General features: G+C 38.9%; 1 protein-coding gene across 1 annotated transcript; it reads left to right on the plus strand.

The window, feature by feature from the left end:
* The first annotated feature begins 8,881 nt into the window (after positions 1–8,881).
* On the plus strand, positions 8,882–14,899 carry LOC137983105 (QRFP-like peptide receptor). Its single transcript, XM_068830289.1, has 2 exons — positions 8,882–9,010; positions 13,677–14,899. Exons 1-2 carry the CDS (start codon positions 9,005–9,007, stop codon positions 14,613–14,615), a joined length of 945 nt encoding a protein of 314 aa, XP_068686390.1. The 5' UTR covers positions 8,882–9,004; the 3' UTR covers positions 14,616–14,899.
* Positions 14,900–16,415: the final 1,516 nt, after the last annotated feature.

The raw sequence follows: 16,415 nt of genomic DNA on the forward strand, positions 1-16,415 counted from the left end.
ACCTAATGGACAGTGTACCGCCATGGTATTCACTGAGCGAGCCTAAACCTGTCTATCAAAATGACCGAGCGCAAGCCTTTTGGGATGTCCCTGTTTATGCAGATCATGTGACGGTGAGAGCTAACAGAATTGACGCCCGAATAGTGGATAGCACAGCAAAATCTGTCATCTTGCTGGAGATGAGCTGTCCTTGGATGAATAACAGGGAGATCAAGAGCTGCGAGAAGACGAAAAAGTATGCCCCATTGCGACTGGAATTGAAGAGGCAGTTTCCTGGATATCAAGTGAAACAGTTTAACATCGTAATGGACGTGTTAGGAGGATACAGTGAGGAACTGGTGAACACCATCCGAAGTCTTGTAGGAGTTAAAAGGGGCAAAGAAGTATTGTTGAAAATGCAGAAGGTCGTTTTGTCTGAAAGTCTGCACATTGCGAGATCTTTCAAAGTGTTAACATAAGCAGATACTAACTCCGGTCAGAGACAACAGAACAATTATTTAGGATCGTCTTAGATGTTTTAATATTATTGTTTTAATAGGTCTGAAGAGATTCAGTTCACATTTCTACCTTTTTAAGAATCCAAGTTAACCTTTTAATTCGCTTTTATATAGATCGATATATGTAGATACGAACTTTTTAGATATATTCAGGTTATTTTTACAGCCTTTAGGTTACGCAATTGCGCCCTATAGAGCTATGTGCTCAGCTAGCATACGAACGTTTATACTGCATAATAATTATAATAATAATAATAATAATAATAATAATAATAATATAACTGCATTAAAATCCAGTATTGCCAACAGATAATTAATTGGTAATTAATTTTTGCCAACTGTCCAACTTTAAATAAAAATTGGATAGTTTTTGCTGGAACGTTTACTTCATCTTTGAACAAAGCGTCCAATTTGAGAAAAATCTGGATACTTTCCATCAACCAATCAAATGTCAAGATAAATAAAAAACTGAGTGTTGGCCAATCAGATTGCACCTATTAGGCGACGTTTTTGAGCCACGGATGGACAACGGAAGTGAACATTTCGCTCGTCAGGACAGTGGCTTCTCGCAGATTTTTAAACTGATCGTCTCTAACAGTAACAACAAAGCGTTTTTTGGAAGCTATATAATTATTAGGTAATAGGACTTCGTGTTGTCCAATTTGGAAATAATTGGATTCAAACAATTCCTCGGACCGCCAAATTGGACTCAGAATTTTTCTTATCCAATTATTTCCAAATTGGACAGCATGTAGTTCTATTACATATATATACTACTACTACTACTACTACTACTACTACTACTACTACTACTACTACTACTACTACTACTACTACTGCTGCTGCTGCTGCTGCTGCTGCTGCTGTTGCTGCTACTAATAATAATAATAATAATAATATTATTATTATTATTATTATTATTATTATTATTATTATTATTCAAGTGAAGCTATGATCTTCGCAGTTATGAGCGCAATTTTGCAATTGCGTAGAGAAGCCTGAAAAATTCAGGACTTCAACGGGGTTTGAACCCGTGACCTCGCGATTCCGGTGCGACGCTCAAACCCCGTTGAAGTCCTGAATTTTTCAGGCTTCTCTACGCAATTGCAAAATTGCGCTCATAACTGCGAAGATCATAGCTTCACTTGACTTCATATCCGCAGTTCATATATGATTTATTTCATATACCATTTCATCACTATTATTATTATTATTATTATAACAATAATAACGATTTATTGACAGTATTTTCACATGATAGCTTTACATCCGTCACATTAACTAAGGAACTAACTACTTAAAATCTAACTGATCACAAACGTAATACACGAGTTGTAAACTAGTGAAATTTTTAAAGATCTACAATACTCGTCACATTTGTTGGAACACCCATCCCCGTTTCCCCCTTCCTCCAATGTTGATTTCCACAACTACTAGTAGTCGCCCGAAAAATTCTCACACAACATTGAATTGGGGGAAGGGGGATGTGGTATAAGCTACGATCTTGTAACACGATGATTCTGACCATTCGCTAGTGTTCCAACTAAATATATCTAGTATTGTAGGAATCGGAGAGGCTGAACATTTACGCACGCATGCTCTGAAGGAATGTTTGAAGACGAGACGAGAAAAATATGCAATACCTCCAGACGTGGCGCTTGAGCGTCGTACCAAACGAGTCATCCCGGGATTTCGGCCCGTGCGATCGCTTTTAGACGCAATTGGCCCTTCGCTGCTTTCTGCTACTGACTTCGCCTCCCGGTACGGCATTGAGGGAGGGATATGTCGGCCCCTAAACCATATGAGATAAATGCCACGACTACTCACAGCTCCAAACCGCCCTTGTCATTACAATTTAACGTCAGATTTCGATGGCTTATATATTCAAGAGTAAAGTTATTTTATCTGTCATATGGTAAGCACCGGAGTCGCAGATTACAAAGTGCACGCATGCGCCCTGCCGAAGGTAACATACATGCGTGCATGCATAAAACTTTATTTCATCTCGAATTTCAGAATAATATCTTCGAGACATTACAGCTAACATACATAATATATACAGATATATTACTAAATATTAAATAATATTTAAAGATATATTAATCAAAACGAAAAACCGCTGTACAAAATCCGGCCCTGGATTAGTTAAAAACCAGTAAACTCAGTGGTATGGGAAAAATCAGGTAGCGCATTTCGCAACGTACTTCGCTAATACGTAAGAAAAAGAACTAAGACCATAACTGGTTTTTCTAGGTTTATTGAGGGACAGAATGTAATTTCCACAAAGATCATGCATAAGAAGAGAACGAGAGAGGAAACGTATTTTTCATACATGCAGGACAAGCCTTTTCTTTCTTTAACTACTTTTATACAATAATATGAAGAAATTTTGAATGCGCTCATTGCATAGAGATGTAGAGTTTGACTTAAGTGGTACGTAAGAGGACAGGTATTCGCAAATATAAATCTCATTACTCTCTTATTCATATTATACCGTTTCTTTGAAAAGAAATTACTAAAGGCTAGGCCGAATTTCCTATGATAAAAAGTCTACGTTAACAGCACGCACCTTGGCTACTCCTTAGTATCCGCCTACAAATCTTCTTCTCGCTACTTTTTCCTCATTTGATGAGGACCAGTCTCGGCTGGTCCAAATTCCAAAAGGAATTCTGGGTAATTCAGCCGTTCCATGACAAGGGAAGACCCCCGATTCTCATTTCATAGTTTTTCTTATGAGTGTGGAACCACCAAGTCCTACCGGCAAAATACAGCATCGATTGAAGTTTTTGGCTTTCAAAACTTGCTCAAATTGTATCAGTAGGTCCTGGAATTCGTCCACAGAAAGGCCAGAGAGACGACTTCACTGGTGCTGTGAACCGCCATGTTTACAACAGAGCAATTTAGGCGTTCCAGTCTGCATGAATATCATCTCTCGCCTCTGTCTCGAGAAGACCAGACACGCACGGTTCTTACCTTACGTTTATGCCCCTGTAGAATCAACCGAAATCTCAACTCCTTGTCAAATGTTAACCAGCATCTTAATATTTTTGGTAGGTTACAATACTAGTCACATTTGTTGAAACACCCATCGCCGTTTCCCGCTTCCTGAAGGGGGGAAGGGGGATGTGGTATAAGCTACGATCTTGTAACACGATGATTCTGACCTCTCGCTAAGTGTTCCAACTAAATATGTCTAGTATTGTAGAAATGCTAGAATACTATGAATAAACATAACTAAGGGACCTTGTCAAGACAACTTATGAGGTTCAGCATAAGAGGTTCAACTTAAGCGCGTGCTGGCCCTGCTCTTTAAAATTTTAAAACAATGATTTTTAAAGGTATTAAAGTCTGGAAACCACCTTACACAGTTTGCGGGTAGGGGAGTGAATAAAGTTGCTAATGAGTACTGGAAAGTACCCTCAATTAAGGGAATTTCTATTACAGGCGAAATGCTAGAGCGCAGTGTACGTTGCGGATTGTGCCTAGGCAATTGCAAGTATCCGGGACAGGCTTCACTATAAAGAGCTCGGTTTTCAAACTTTAGAATGCTGAGTTGAGTATTTTCCAGCGTAGGTAGCCAGCCAAGCTCGAGGACGCCTCTTTCCAATCAGAAACGATTTAAGACAAAACCGGCAGCAGCATTCTGAACACGTTGTACTCTTTTCTGCAAAAAATGTGGGGAGTGGATAACTGACGCAGTCATTAAAATTGAGTTGGGATGAGACGAAGCTTTGAACGAGAGACTTCTTAGTCTCATCTGGTGTCATGTTCTTGATTTTTCTTAGAGTGGCTAGCACTTTGTAGCATGACGACGTGAGCTCATTTACATATTCTGTCCATTTAAGGTCCGCACTAAGACAAGTTCCTAACAACTTAAATTTTTCTACCCTATCGACTGTCTTATCTTTCAGGGTAGGAGGTGGAGTGTATCCGTCAAATTTATGCATTTTTGACATATTCTGGTTGGTCATAACCATGTGCTTGGTCTTGGTTTCATTTAGTAGCAGGTAACAATCAGCTTCCCACAAGTTGATGCTGCTGAGGGTCTTTTTAATCTTGTCTACACAGACATTGAAGTCTTTGGGAATGGCATAATGCAGCACCGTTGTGTCGTTAGCGTACTTAAAGCAAGAGGAACCATCTTGTAAACAATCTTGCACGTCAATGATGAAATGGTATATGAAATGAATCATATATGAAATGCGGAAATAAAATCAAGTGAAGCTATGATCTTCGCAGTTATGAGAGCAGTTTTTTCAATTGCGTAGAGAAGCCTGAAAAATTCAGGACTTCAACGGGGTTTGAATAACTGCGAAGATCATAGCTTCACTTAATCTTGCATGTCGTTTGCATAGAGGTTGATGAGAACGGGCTCAAGTATTGAGCCCTGTGGAGCTCCAAATGAGACGTCTGCGAGACTAGATTGTTTGACATTGACTTGTACAAACTGTCGACGATTAGGCAAGTAGCTCAAGGACCACAGAAGAGCTGGCTTGGGCAATCCAATGGCGTGTAACTTACGTATAACAATAGAGTAGTCGACCGTGTCGAATGCTTTGGAAAAGTCCGCGAAGGCGATGAGCGTTATCTCACCATTTTTCATTGCTCGAATTATGTCGTCCCTAATCTTTTCTGATGGTGGAGCCAATATTAATGTAATTTAACCTTTGGATTAAGATTCAAGTGAGCGATCAAGTATGACAATGCAGGTAAAGCACTTGTGATTCAGAGAACTTTTTCTAGGCCGTACTTTCTCTTTAATTCATACTCCCGGTAGTCAATGGCTTCAATCTAAGTATCTGATAATTATTATACCTACCTACCAGCTCATTGAAAAAAATTATGTTTGCATAAAGGTCCATAGCAATTGGAGCTTATAGAAGGCAGCGTCCAGAGATTACTGAGGTAAACAACTTTCAAGAAGAGTTTCAAGGCAGCATTGTGGCAGTTAATCAGCTGGCAATTCCATTTTACATTAAAATGGGTCCATGCCTCTGTAACAGTGGAGTAAGTTGCAAAAGTCTCTTTAAGTGTCCTTCAGTTGAACATTTTGGAAGATTCGTGACAATGGTCACTGGTCAAGTAGTCTTTCATTCAACTCATTATGTACCATTCACTCTGTTAATCATTTGATCAAGCAATGCACTAGTTTCAAAGATGTTTTCATGTATATAGTAGTAACATGGTGAAATGTATTAGTTATTACATATGTTTTACTAACCAATGTACATGTAGTTTAATCCTTGGATATTTCTAGGTCATTTTGTATTGATGCAGGCATTTAAATGGAATTTCCATGGACATACTCATCACATGGTAAAATTATAAGATTATGAGCATTTTTGATCCAGGCAAGTAAATGTACATGGAAATTTCCATGGATTTACCAGTGGCATGGTAAAATTACAAGACTGTAAGTGTTTTCATTTAGCCTTGTACATGTTTACATGGAAATTTCCATGGATTTCCAAGTGGCATAGTAAAATTATGAGATAACAAGTAGTTATTGATCTAGTTCTGTAAATGAGAATTTACATGGATTTACCAGTGGCATCATAAAATTACAAGATTACAATTTAAAGTTTTGGTCCAGGCTGGTACATGGAAATTTCCATGAACTTGGCGGATTTTTTACCATGTGATCGTTAGTTGCAAAAGGCTTATTCTTTGAACAGAGATATCTCGCTCAATTTCCGCGAAAATTTGATAATAGAACAAGGGAGCATATGTACTTTTTTAACATGTCAATCATATTTTCACAATCCTCCGCTTGCAGATATAAATTCCGCCCACTTACGAAACTTTTTGTGTACAACTCAGTGGACGCACTACAGAATACATACTGTACATTTGACATACAGTATACAATGTAGTGACAGTTACATTTCCCCAAAAATGCCACGAAAAAATCGAATCCCAATTGAACACCACGAAAGGATGGTGAGGGCCCTTAAAAATGTCAACAAAGTCTATTTAATAGTTGCAGATACACTTGGAATCAACAGATCCACGACCAGAAGTATTGTGTCGAGATATGTAAGAGAAGGTAGAATCGCGGAAAGACCACGCGGAGGCCGAAACCATGTTAGGGTTGATAATGAGATGAGAGACTGGCTCAATGAAATTTTGAACGAAAATTGCTTACTGACGCTAACACAGCTTAATCAAGAATTGGGGCAACGAAAACCTAGGATTTGCGACCGCACTGTTGCAAGAACTCTGGAAGGAATGTTGTTTGGCCAGGCCTGTCCCAGCGGATAGAAACCGTCCTGATGTCATTCAGAAAAGACTGGACTATGCCAACTGGTTAATGGCAATGCTGTGGTGAACCACACTGTTTTCATTGACGAATGTGGTTACAATATTTGGACTTCAAGAAGTCAGGGAAGAGCAAGAAGAGGGGGACGGGCCTTCAGACAGGTCTGTGGTCAGCGAGGAAGAAATGTTACTGTCACAATGGTCATTTCACCCACCAATGGTCTGGTTTTCCACTCTGCAGTAATTGGTGGGATGAACGCGCGTCGATTTGATGACTTCTTGACACAAACAAGACTAAATCTCGATCCTGATGAACATGTTATCTTCATTTGTAACGGAGCTCTCGCCCACAATAATCCAGCTATTCCCGGTCCCAACACAGAACTAAAAATGTTACCACCTTACAGTCCATTCTTGAACATTGTGGAAGAAGCAATAAGGTCCTTGAAAGCAGCCATCAAAGAGGACATCAACCTTCCTGAGACACAGGAACAGATGAATAACAGAGAAGAAGCAAGACGCGGGGGAATTGCTCTGGGAAATTATCGCACTCAGCTTTTGCAGCAAGCTCAACAACGAAATATTGGTACCATTACGACAGCTAAATGTGGACAGTGGTTTCGCTTCATGCAAACCTATTTGTCACGATGCCTCAATAGTGAGGTATTTGAGGGTTAAATCCTTTAGCGATTTTGATATTCTATCTTTCAAAAATAAATGTTATTATGGCTGTAATGTATGTCTCACCGCAATTAATATTGTTGTTTTCATGGATATATTTGTGTAATAATGATATTTATTGTGAGTTCTCATGCAAATTGTATTATTAAAAGTCGTTTGTTGAAAACGGATTGACCAAAAGTGTAAATGATTGTCGATTCGTGAATGAATGAATGAATGTCAAAGAAAGATATTGTTTATCTTTTTATGATTTTGAATGTTAATAGATATGCAAATGTTATTCTTGAACGTTCCTTACACGCTAATGAAGGTCATATTGGTGTTAATGAGAGTATATTGACCATAATGAAACAAATTTGGACCCAAATGAATGGATATTTTCTGGAAATGAACAGCAAAAGGTGTATTATATTTCGACGTTATCAGATGGCACTGCCTTTTCTACCTTAAGCAGCATATTTGACAATGCGAAGAGTATTAATTAGTCTTTTCCTGGACTGCAGAGATTATGTAAAATACTTAGGAGTATTACTTGATTACAATCTTTCTTTGAAGAAACATATAGAATCTGTTACTCAGCTGGAAATTAGCCAGACTGTAGGTATAATTGCAAAATTAGGACACTTTGTTCCTCCTCCGGCGATCGTACTCTTTTAACTATTTACCCATCCTTAATTTCTCCCTGCATTACCTACGGATTATTTGTTTGGGGACAGGATTCAGGACAGTCTCACATAAACCGAAAAAAATATTACTACAAAAACGTGCCCTGCGTTCATTTGTTTTGCGAAGAACAACGACCACACTATCACTTTGCTTACTAAAAGGGAAACAATAAGTCAATAAATATTATAAAATAAAGGTTATTATTGTTATATTAAAGATTATTTCTTATTTATTGATTTCACTCTATGCGTATATGTAAACTATTAATATATTTGTTCTGTAAATTTTAGGTATAAATGAACTGTGTATATTGCACTACTTAGCCTATTTTGTGACTGGTGTCAATATTTTTAAATTAATCAATGTTGGCCACCCAACTAGTTTAGTTTTAAAGATATTTTGGACCAGTAAATGTATTTACCTTCAGTTGTCTTTGTCTTGGTACAATATTTGTAGCTTCTTTGTAACATTTACGTACTGTACAGAACAAACAAGGTTAGGTGATACAGTGTTGTTGTGACAACCCTTCTGACAAGAAGGTCTCTTCAAAGTATTGAAACTGGTTTCAGCCACCAGGCTAAAACAAATAGCCGACGAATACGGAAAGGAAGATTTTAGACTAGCTTGTACAGCGCTATGAATAATTAGTCGATTTAGCGCTATATAAATGCTTATTACTACTTATTACTATAATTAGATTCTCAGTATTAAGTCGAGTGTTTTTCATGAGTGACGTAGGCACGCTGTTTTGCAAGCTGTGCATGTTGAGGAAGTAACTACCAATTTCAGTTGCCGTATTCGGTTCAGCGGTGTCTGATACAAACAAGGTTTTATACCGTTCTTGTCGCTTTGAATTCATCTTTAGGTTCTTCGATTCAATCAAGAGATTATCACGTGTCGAAATGGAGGTAAGTAATAGTAATTTTGACATTTTAAGAAGAGCCATGGCTTTGCCGGAATGAAAAATTCGGGATTGTCTAAAACTGGATAACAATATGTATAAACGAGAGTGGTCGATAAGTTCTCGAAAAAGGTACATAACTCTCGCTCACACGGTGCCTCTCTCCACTCAGGTGTATAAATGAGTACCTGCTAATCTAATGCTGGGGGTAACCTTGCGATGGACTGGCATCCCATCCAGGGACGAGTAGAAATACTCCTAGTCGCTTCATGCTATAGGAAACCGCACATAAGTGCCGGCCTGATGGGCCTTCTAGGCTCGTAGCAGACTTTACCTTTATTCTACAATCAAAACTGGGGATCATCGTGTTCATTTTTGAGATACAATCAAGTAAAGACGAAAGATAGTTAAGATAGGGTGGTTTTGGAGAGCTTTCATGTTGCCAAGGTCACAATAAGGGGTGATTTTTGATAAGCAAAAATCAGTGTTTCATATGGCATAATAATATTGCTGTTTCGTGATACAGTGTTGTTGGGGAAACTCTTCTAACATAGTGTCTTAAAAAGTAGTGAAACTGGTTCCAGCCACCAGGCGAAAACAAATGTGATAACGGAAACGAAGTGCTCTCAATATTGCGTCAAGTGTTTTTCATGCTTGATGTTGGTACGCTATATCTCAAGCTGTGTTGAGGAAATTGCAAAATTGATTTCCGGTGTTGGGATAGGCGGCGCCTGGGCGAAATAAGGTTTTAGACCGTTCTTATCTTTTTGAATTCATCTTAAGGTCCTCTAATCTGAGTAAGAGGTTATCACGCGTCACGTCACAGATAAAAGACAAAAAGGATTCATGTTTGTGAGATCTAATTTTAAAAAAAAAGGTTCTTTGAGGGCTGTTTATTTCTGTAAAGAACTCTTACGAAAAAGACAAGCTAAAGAAATACTTTTAGCTGTGTTTTTTACGTAACAGATGAAAGACAAAAAGGATTCACGTGTTTGCGATCTGTCAACGCTAAGGTTCCTGCACTCCCGTGCTTTCCATTTCGAATAAGCCTTGCATCATTTTTTTTTAGAATATAGACATATAGCAAATGTCAGCGGTAGCATGAAGGTAGGACGTGTTTTTGCGAGGTCCGCCATTTTGGTCTTGCTTTCGGTTTTCTTTTGCCTTTCGTCTTGTTGGATTTCCATGCCTTTAGCGATGAGTCTCTTGTGCTGTTTACCATTGACTATGCTCCCCATTGTAAGGGAGAAAAACCGTTTTCTCTTCATGGGAGACAATCGTTCCTGTTCCACGTGGACGAAAGTATTTGTTAGATAAACATAAGTACCTGGGTATTTGGATTGAATCTTCTTTAAGGTGGGACGCTCATATCAATTACATTGTAGGTAAGGCAAATAGAGTGTTGGGTCTAATAAGGAGAACATTTGGGCCGAAAGAACCTGTGGCAATTAAAACAGCTTTTAACGCTTTAGCTCGTCCTATTTTGGAATATGCCTGCCCAGTGTGGAACCCTTATTTGGTTAAACACATACACAGTATTGAATCCATCCAGCGTCGTGCTACTCGATTGATATGTGGATCTGATAAACCTTACTCTGAAAGGCTCACTGAACTGAACTGGTCATCATTGGAGCTTAGAAGGAAATACCTCTGCTTGCTTCAACTTTACAAGATAATTCATGGCTATTCTGATATTGACTATACCGCATATGTGGATCTGACTGGCCCAACAAGAACTAGAAGTAACCATGACTTTAAAATTAGACCTAAAGCAGCAAGGACAAACTATTTTAAATTTTCAGTTTTTAACCGTTACGTTAATGAATGGAACTCTTTACCTAACTCAGTTATGTCTGCTTCTAGCTTAAGCTCTTTTAAAACTTTACTACTTAATTATCTTTGTAAATAGATAGGTCTTTTAGGTTTCGTACACATTGTGAAATTATATATTAGATATACTATTCTTAATTGTTTTAACTCTTATTTCTGGAGAGCAGTTTTTATATGGGAATTCAGTTTCCCCCTATTGCTTTCCTTTACCTATTGTACTTTTGTATATATTTTTTCTTTTGTACATTGGTAAGAGGCTTTATTAAACTTAAACTTAAACTATTGGATAGTGCAACTCATCCATTTGTTAATGATTTCAATTTTTTTCGTCGGCAACATCTTCACTTAATATTAGGATAACACTCTCTCACGGCCCAACAAACTGTCACATTTAAAGCAGAGCACAACTATGATCTCGGTTTGTGATTATGGTTGTATTATAACCTTAAAACATACGATACAAACATGTTGGCAACCTGAATTTAACGTTTAAGCCTCGTGCAAACGGACGCAACAACTCCCAACGATTTAAGGACCTGCAGTGTATTATGGGAAGGATAAGACCCATAACCCTTTGAAAATTACAAAATTCGGCTGCCATTTTGTTTTCAACATGTTTATGGTTGCTGTCTCCATGGAGACCGTATGCAATGCGCGTGCCTAGCTCCAACGATGTTGAAGGCAATCTCGTCCGCAGAGTCCGCTTTTCTTTTTTGGCGGGACCAAAAACACGTACTCTGGCGAGTTCCAAAGCAGGAAAGCCACAAATCACGGACTTCCGGCTCGCCTTCGCACGCTCAGAAATTTGAATTTTTAACAGTGGTTGCCAACGCTTAGAAAAATGGACTTTCATAGCCGACTGCGCATGAATTGGAAGTGGCCAGTCCGTTTTCTTGGTGCTGACCAAAAGACTGTGGACAAGATTGTATTTGAACAGGTGCGCAAACGGATCCAGCATTGTTGCGCTATACGGTTCGGCGATCATCGAATAAGAGAAATGTTGGGAGTTGTTTGCTAAAACGTTTGACAGGTTTCAAACGTCGTGTAACAACTCCCAACAACACGCAAAAGAGTGTGGAAACAAATGCAACACGTAACACTGAACAATGGTGGTCAACATTGTTGCGTTCGTTTGCATGGGGCTCTGTTCCCATGAAAAGACCTAATCGGCTAAGGTCCGTTTCAACCGTCGAAATTTTTATGTGTCGAATCTAATGCAGATGAGTGAAAACAATAAATTTTTCTCGTTTGCATTAGATTCGGCACATGAAAAGTTCGACATTTGAAACATGTCTAACTCATTGTTGTACCCAATTCAAATCTCCCGGGATTAAGATTCTTTGTGTATTGTATTTGCATGATAATGTATCCTTCATGTTTAAATGGTGTGCAAATACCTGGAACAAAACGTTTTATTCCCAAAAGGGTTTGAATTGGGTACAACATTTGAGTTAGCCAAATAGGTCAATTGGCTCTTGCCATTGCATAATTCATTTCAAAGGAAACATTACAGTATTTGTAGTATGCATGAAAATTACACCATCCTGATTGGCTAAGATTAATGCAGATCTCAGGTAACATAGTGCAGGAAAAAAGTAATTCAGTGCCAAAAGAAGTAAGACCCGTTTCAAACGTCGATCTTCACATGTGCAGAATGTAATGCAAATGCGAAAAAAGAATGTGTTTTAGCTCATTTGCATTAGATTAGGCACATGTTAAGTTCGACGTTTGAAAACGGTCCTAATAAAGCAAGCATTCTGATTGGACAATGAGCAAACAAATTCCGAGGTAGCCAATCAAATGCGAGCCCTGGATGGAGCAATTTTTGCGTTATTCCGTAATACGCGTGCGCTGCTTCTACTTAACCATTTCGAATTTCTTCGTGTATATTATTAATAAGTAATCACATGATTTTTCTCGTGCAATTTGGAATGAATAAGCACTTACCCTACGAGCTCGAGCAATTTTTCGTGTATGAAAAAATTTTCTCGTGCTTATTTATTCCAAATTGCAAGAGAAAAAACATGCGATTACCTACACAAAAATGAAGGTGCTACAGTCTGAGACAAAATTCCTTGGAACAGTACAAGACTATACAGGTGTGAGACTTTCGCGGCTTACTCTCCGCTAACAACGTTGTTTGCAGGCGAGTTTCTAAGCCCTTTTGCCAAAACAACATGATTGTAGGAGGGCAAGGTATTGCAAAGTGTTTCAATAATTTTGTTCGAGGCTGTAGGTGTCACTTGACAGCAAAAAAGAGTGGTAAATTTGAAACATTGTGAATTTGCCATATCCTCGGTTAAAGGCTGTAGATCAATATTCAATCTCATTAACTCGAGCTTTAGAGCTTGATGTCAGTGAGCCTCAAAGAGGTCGTTTCGTTGGTTTTTCTCGCGCATTTTGGAATAAAGAGGCACTTGTAATTTGTTTCAACGACCAATGGAATCGTTCGAGTCCGTGGGGCTGTAGTGTTTTTAAAAATTTACAAGTGTTGATTTATGCCAAATCACATGGTGGGTCAAAGGTATGCAGAAGCAACTCAAGCGTATCACTTATCAGGAATCACGTTCCAAATTTTGCTCATCCAGGGGGTTCCAGAGCTCGCATTTGATTGGATTTTTCAGTTTCTTTGGACATTAACCAATGACAATGCTTGCTTCGTTACCTTTTATTTGCATTAAATTTCCTCCCGTCTTTAGTGCGTTATCTGACAACAGCGTTTGTCATAGCTGATCAGAATTAGTAAATTTCTCCAAGTACATTGTTAGTTGTTTAAGAATGTTATTTGTAAATGCAAATTTATCCTAATGTTAGTCTAACCGTGGTTTTATTTCTTAACTTAGATGACCAATGATTCTGATCTACAAAACAGAACGTTAAATTTCAATTTTTTTTCGTCATCGGAGTGCATTGCCTGGAAGACAATCTTTGGCATCGAGGCTGTTGCTATCGTGACACTGAATGCCCTTACAATCATTATTTTCCTGAAAGAGCAAAGTCTTCGCGGCAAGCGTGGTGTGTACCTGGTGATCAGCCTGGCAGTGGCAGACATGCTCGTTGGATGCAGTTTGATCTATGTGACTTTTTATGTGGGAAAGTATTGTTGGACGATTGACGTGTTTGAGGCCAACGAGGGCTTATCAGCTTTGCTCACTTACTTCCCAGCAGTCTCAGTAACAAACCTCGCTGTTATTTCTTTGGAGCGAATGCACGCAACATTTCGTCCATTCAAGCATCGCCTAGTCAAAAAAAAGGTGTTTGGAGCAGCTTTTGCGGCTGTTTGGTTTACAGTTGGCGTTTTCATGGCCAGCGTTTTTTCACGGTTGCTGTTCGACATTAGTAAGTATCAGACGCACGCAGCACTCCTCTCATTGCAATTCTGTTGCATGTTAATTATCCTGGTTTCTTATACGTCCATCGCTGCTAAGTTTTACAGTACAACTCATTATCAACGTCATGGTGCAATCAGTAGAGAAAGAAAACTGACCAAGACACTGCTCATTGTAACAGTCGTATCGTTAATACTACTGCTGCCTTATGGTATTGTCTTGTTTTATGTTCTTTCTTTAGGCGATAGTTCTTTTGAAACAAGTGCTTATCGAATAGGGTGGCATTTGCATGTGATACATTGTGCAGCCTGCTTTTTTTACGCAAACTCTTTTATAAATCCATTGCTATATGCATTGAAAATACCAGAGCTCAAACGAGCTCTGCTTTTATTATTGCGTTGTAGATCTCCTCGCTCGAAGGCAGTTCAGAATTTTCCTCTTAATGACATATAATTTGCGAGATTTCTTGTATACGATTTCGCTCGGAGCCAGTTCGGGTTTTTCCACCTAATGACATGTAATCTTTGAGATTTCATTTAGCAAATTAGTGAACGTGTGTTTATCTAGTATATTGAAACTGAACTTAGGAAATTTTTGTCCCACAACTCAAAGTTTTTGACTTGAGAAGCAATTGGAAATGCCTAAAGTTTGTAGTATGTTGCTTATTTCTATGTTTCTAGCACGATAGTCAAGTTTGATATAAAATATCAGCTTTGTAATCCTGCAATGAAATTAGAGTTCAATAAAGTTGATGTATGCATGTATTCCGTTATGTGACCTACTGTGTTGCATGGTTTGGCGATCTGTATGACGAGAAGCGTGAAAAACAGCGCGCGAGATATATACGGCCCCGCAAAAGCCCTTTTCCGTCCCAGATTGACGGCTGTTTTGAGTGTGCCTTACTTATTCCTTTGAATATTGTATCATTCTATTTTATTCTAAATCTAATGAGGGAGGGGGCTAAAAGTAAACTACAGTGTAGGATGTGGAGTGGGGGTGGGATCCAGATCTTAGTTCGTTATTCATGCATGGAGGGGGCTTTTCTTTATCCTTTGCGAAGGCTGTAGTGTAATTTTTTGGCTAAAACACTTTAGTAAAGCCGCTCCGCGATCGGTTGGGAATTTCGCCTTCACATGACTACCGGATGGCCGCAAATTGCCTGAAGTAGAATGCCAGTTGTGTAGGCGTAATGAAAGCTTCGAAGCCGAGCTTTTCAGGGAAACTGGGGCCATATCCTGCCAGTAAACACGCCAAATTTCACAACGATCGGTGAAAATTGCGGCATTCAACAAATCCTACCAAAACCGATACGCCGGCGTGTCGGGTTGAGGCCCCCCTGTAGAAAAAGAATTCTTAAACTGCAACAGGGGGAGGCACGGTGGCCTCATGGTTAGTGCGCTCGACTCCAGATCGAGTGGTCCGGGTTCGGGTCCTGGCTGGGGACATTGTGTTGTGTTCTTGGGCAAGCCACTTTTGCATACATACATGCATACTTTATTTGGTGTTTTATACATTGGACATTGAGAACCCTTCAAATAAATTTACAATTTGACGATTTTCTAATCTTAAGGGTTAACTTCTTCGTGTTAAGCTAAAATAAGCCAGAACTTAAAAGTTCTGCATTGGGATTTAATTCGCAGTGGAAACCCACCTGTTTTGGCCCTGCAAGCATTATTGTTGCAATATGTATTCACACCTAATAGCCATTTTAAAAATTTATTTTGAACAAGTTCTTCTGGGTCTGAATGGAGTTTGCCATTATAGTCAATACCCCAGATTTCACTACCATACATGAGTACGGGGGATATTAATGCATCAAATAGCTTAATTGTGAGTTTGATGTTCTCGCTGAAGTGGTTTCCCATCACCTTCCCTAGTTTAAACAGGGCTTTTAAGGCTAGCGTTTTTCAATTCTTGCCTTGCAAGGGTGAAATTTTCATAAGGGCACAATGTCAGCCCTAGATACCGATAGGACTTTGCGTTTTCCAATTTGTTCATTCCGTACCTAAACAAATATATAGTTATTTAGAGATTTGCCACTGTTGTAGAATATCGTGAGTTTGGTTTTGTCTAGGTTCACGTTTAGGTCTACCTTTTCACAGAATGATCCCAACTTGTTTAGAATTCCTTGTAAGCCTTTTGCGGATCTAGCAAAAATGACTAATTCATATGCATACAGTAGGCAGTTCGTGGGTCGTTTTCTTTGCATGACTTCAGTTGTTGAGGCTATGTTTATCATTTCAGGTAAGTCAC

Source organism: Montipora foliosa, chromosome 13 (assembly GCF_036669935.1).
Source record: "Montipora foliosa isolate CH-2021 chromosome 13, ASM3666993v2, whole genome shotgun sequence".
NCBI classification, from domain to species: domain Eukaryota; kingdom Metazoa; phylum Cnidaria; class Anthozoa; order Scleractinia; family Acroporidae; genus Montipora; species Montipora foliosa.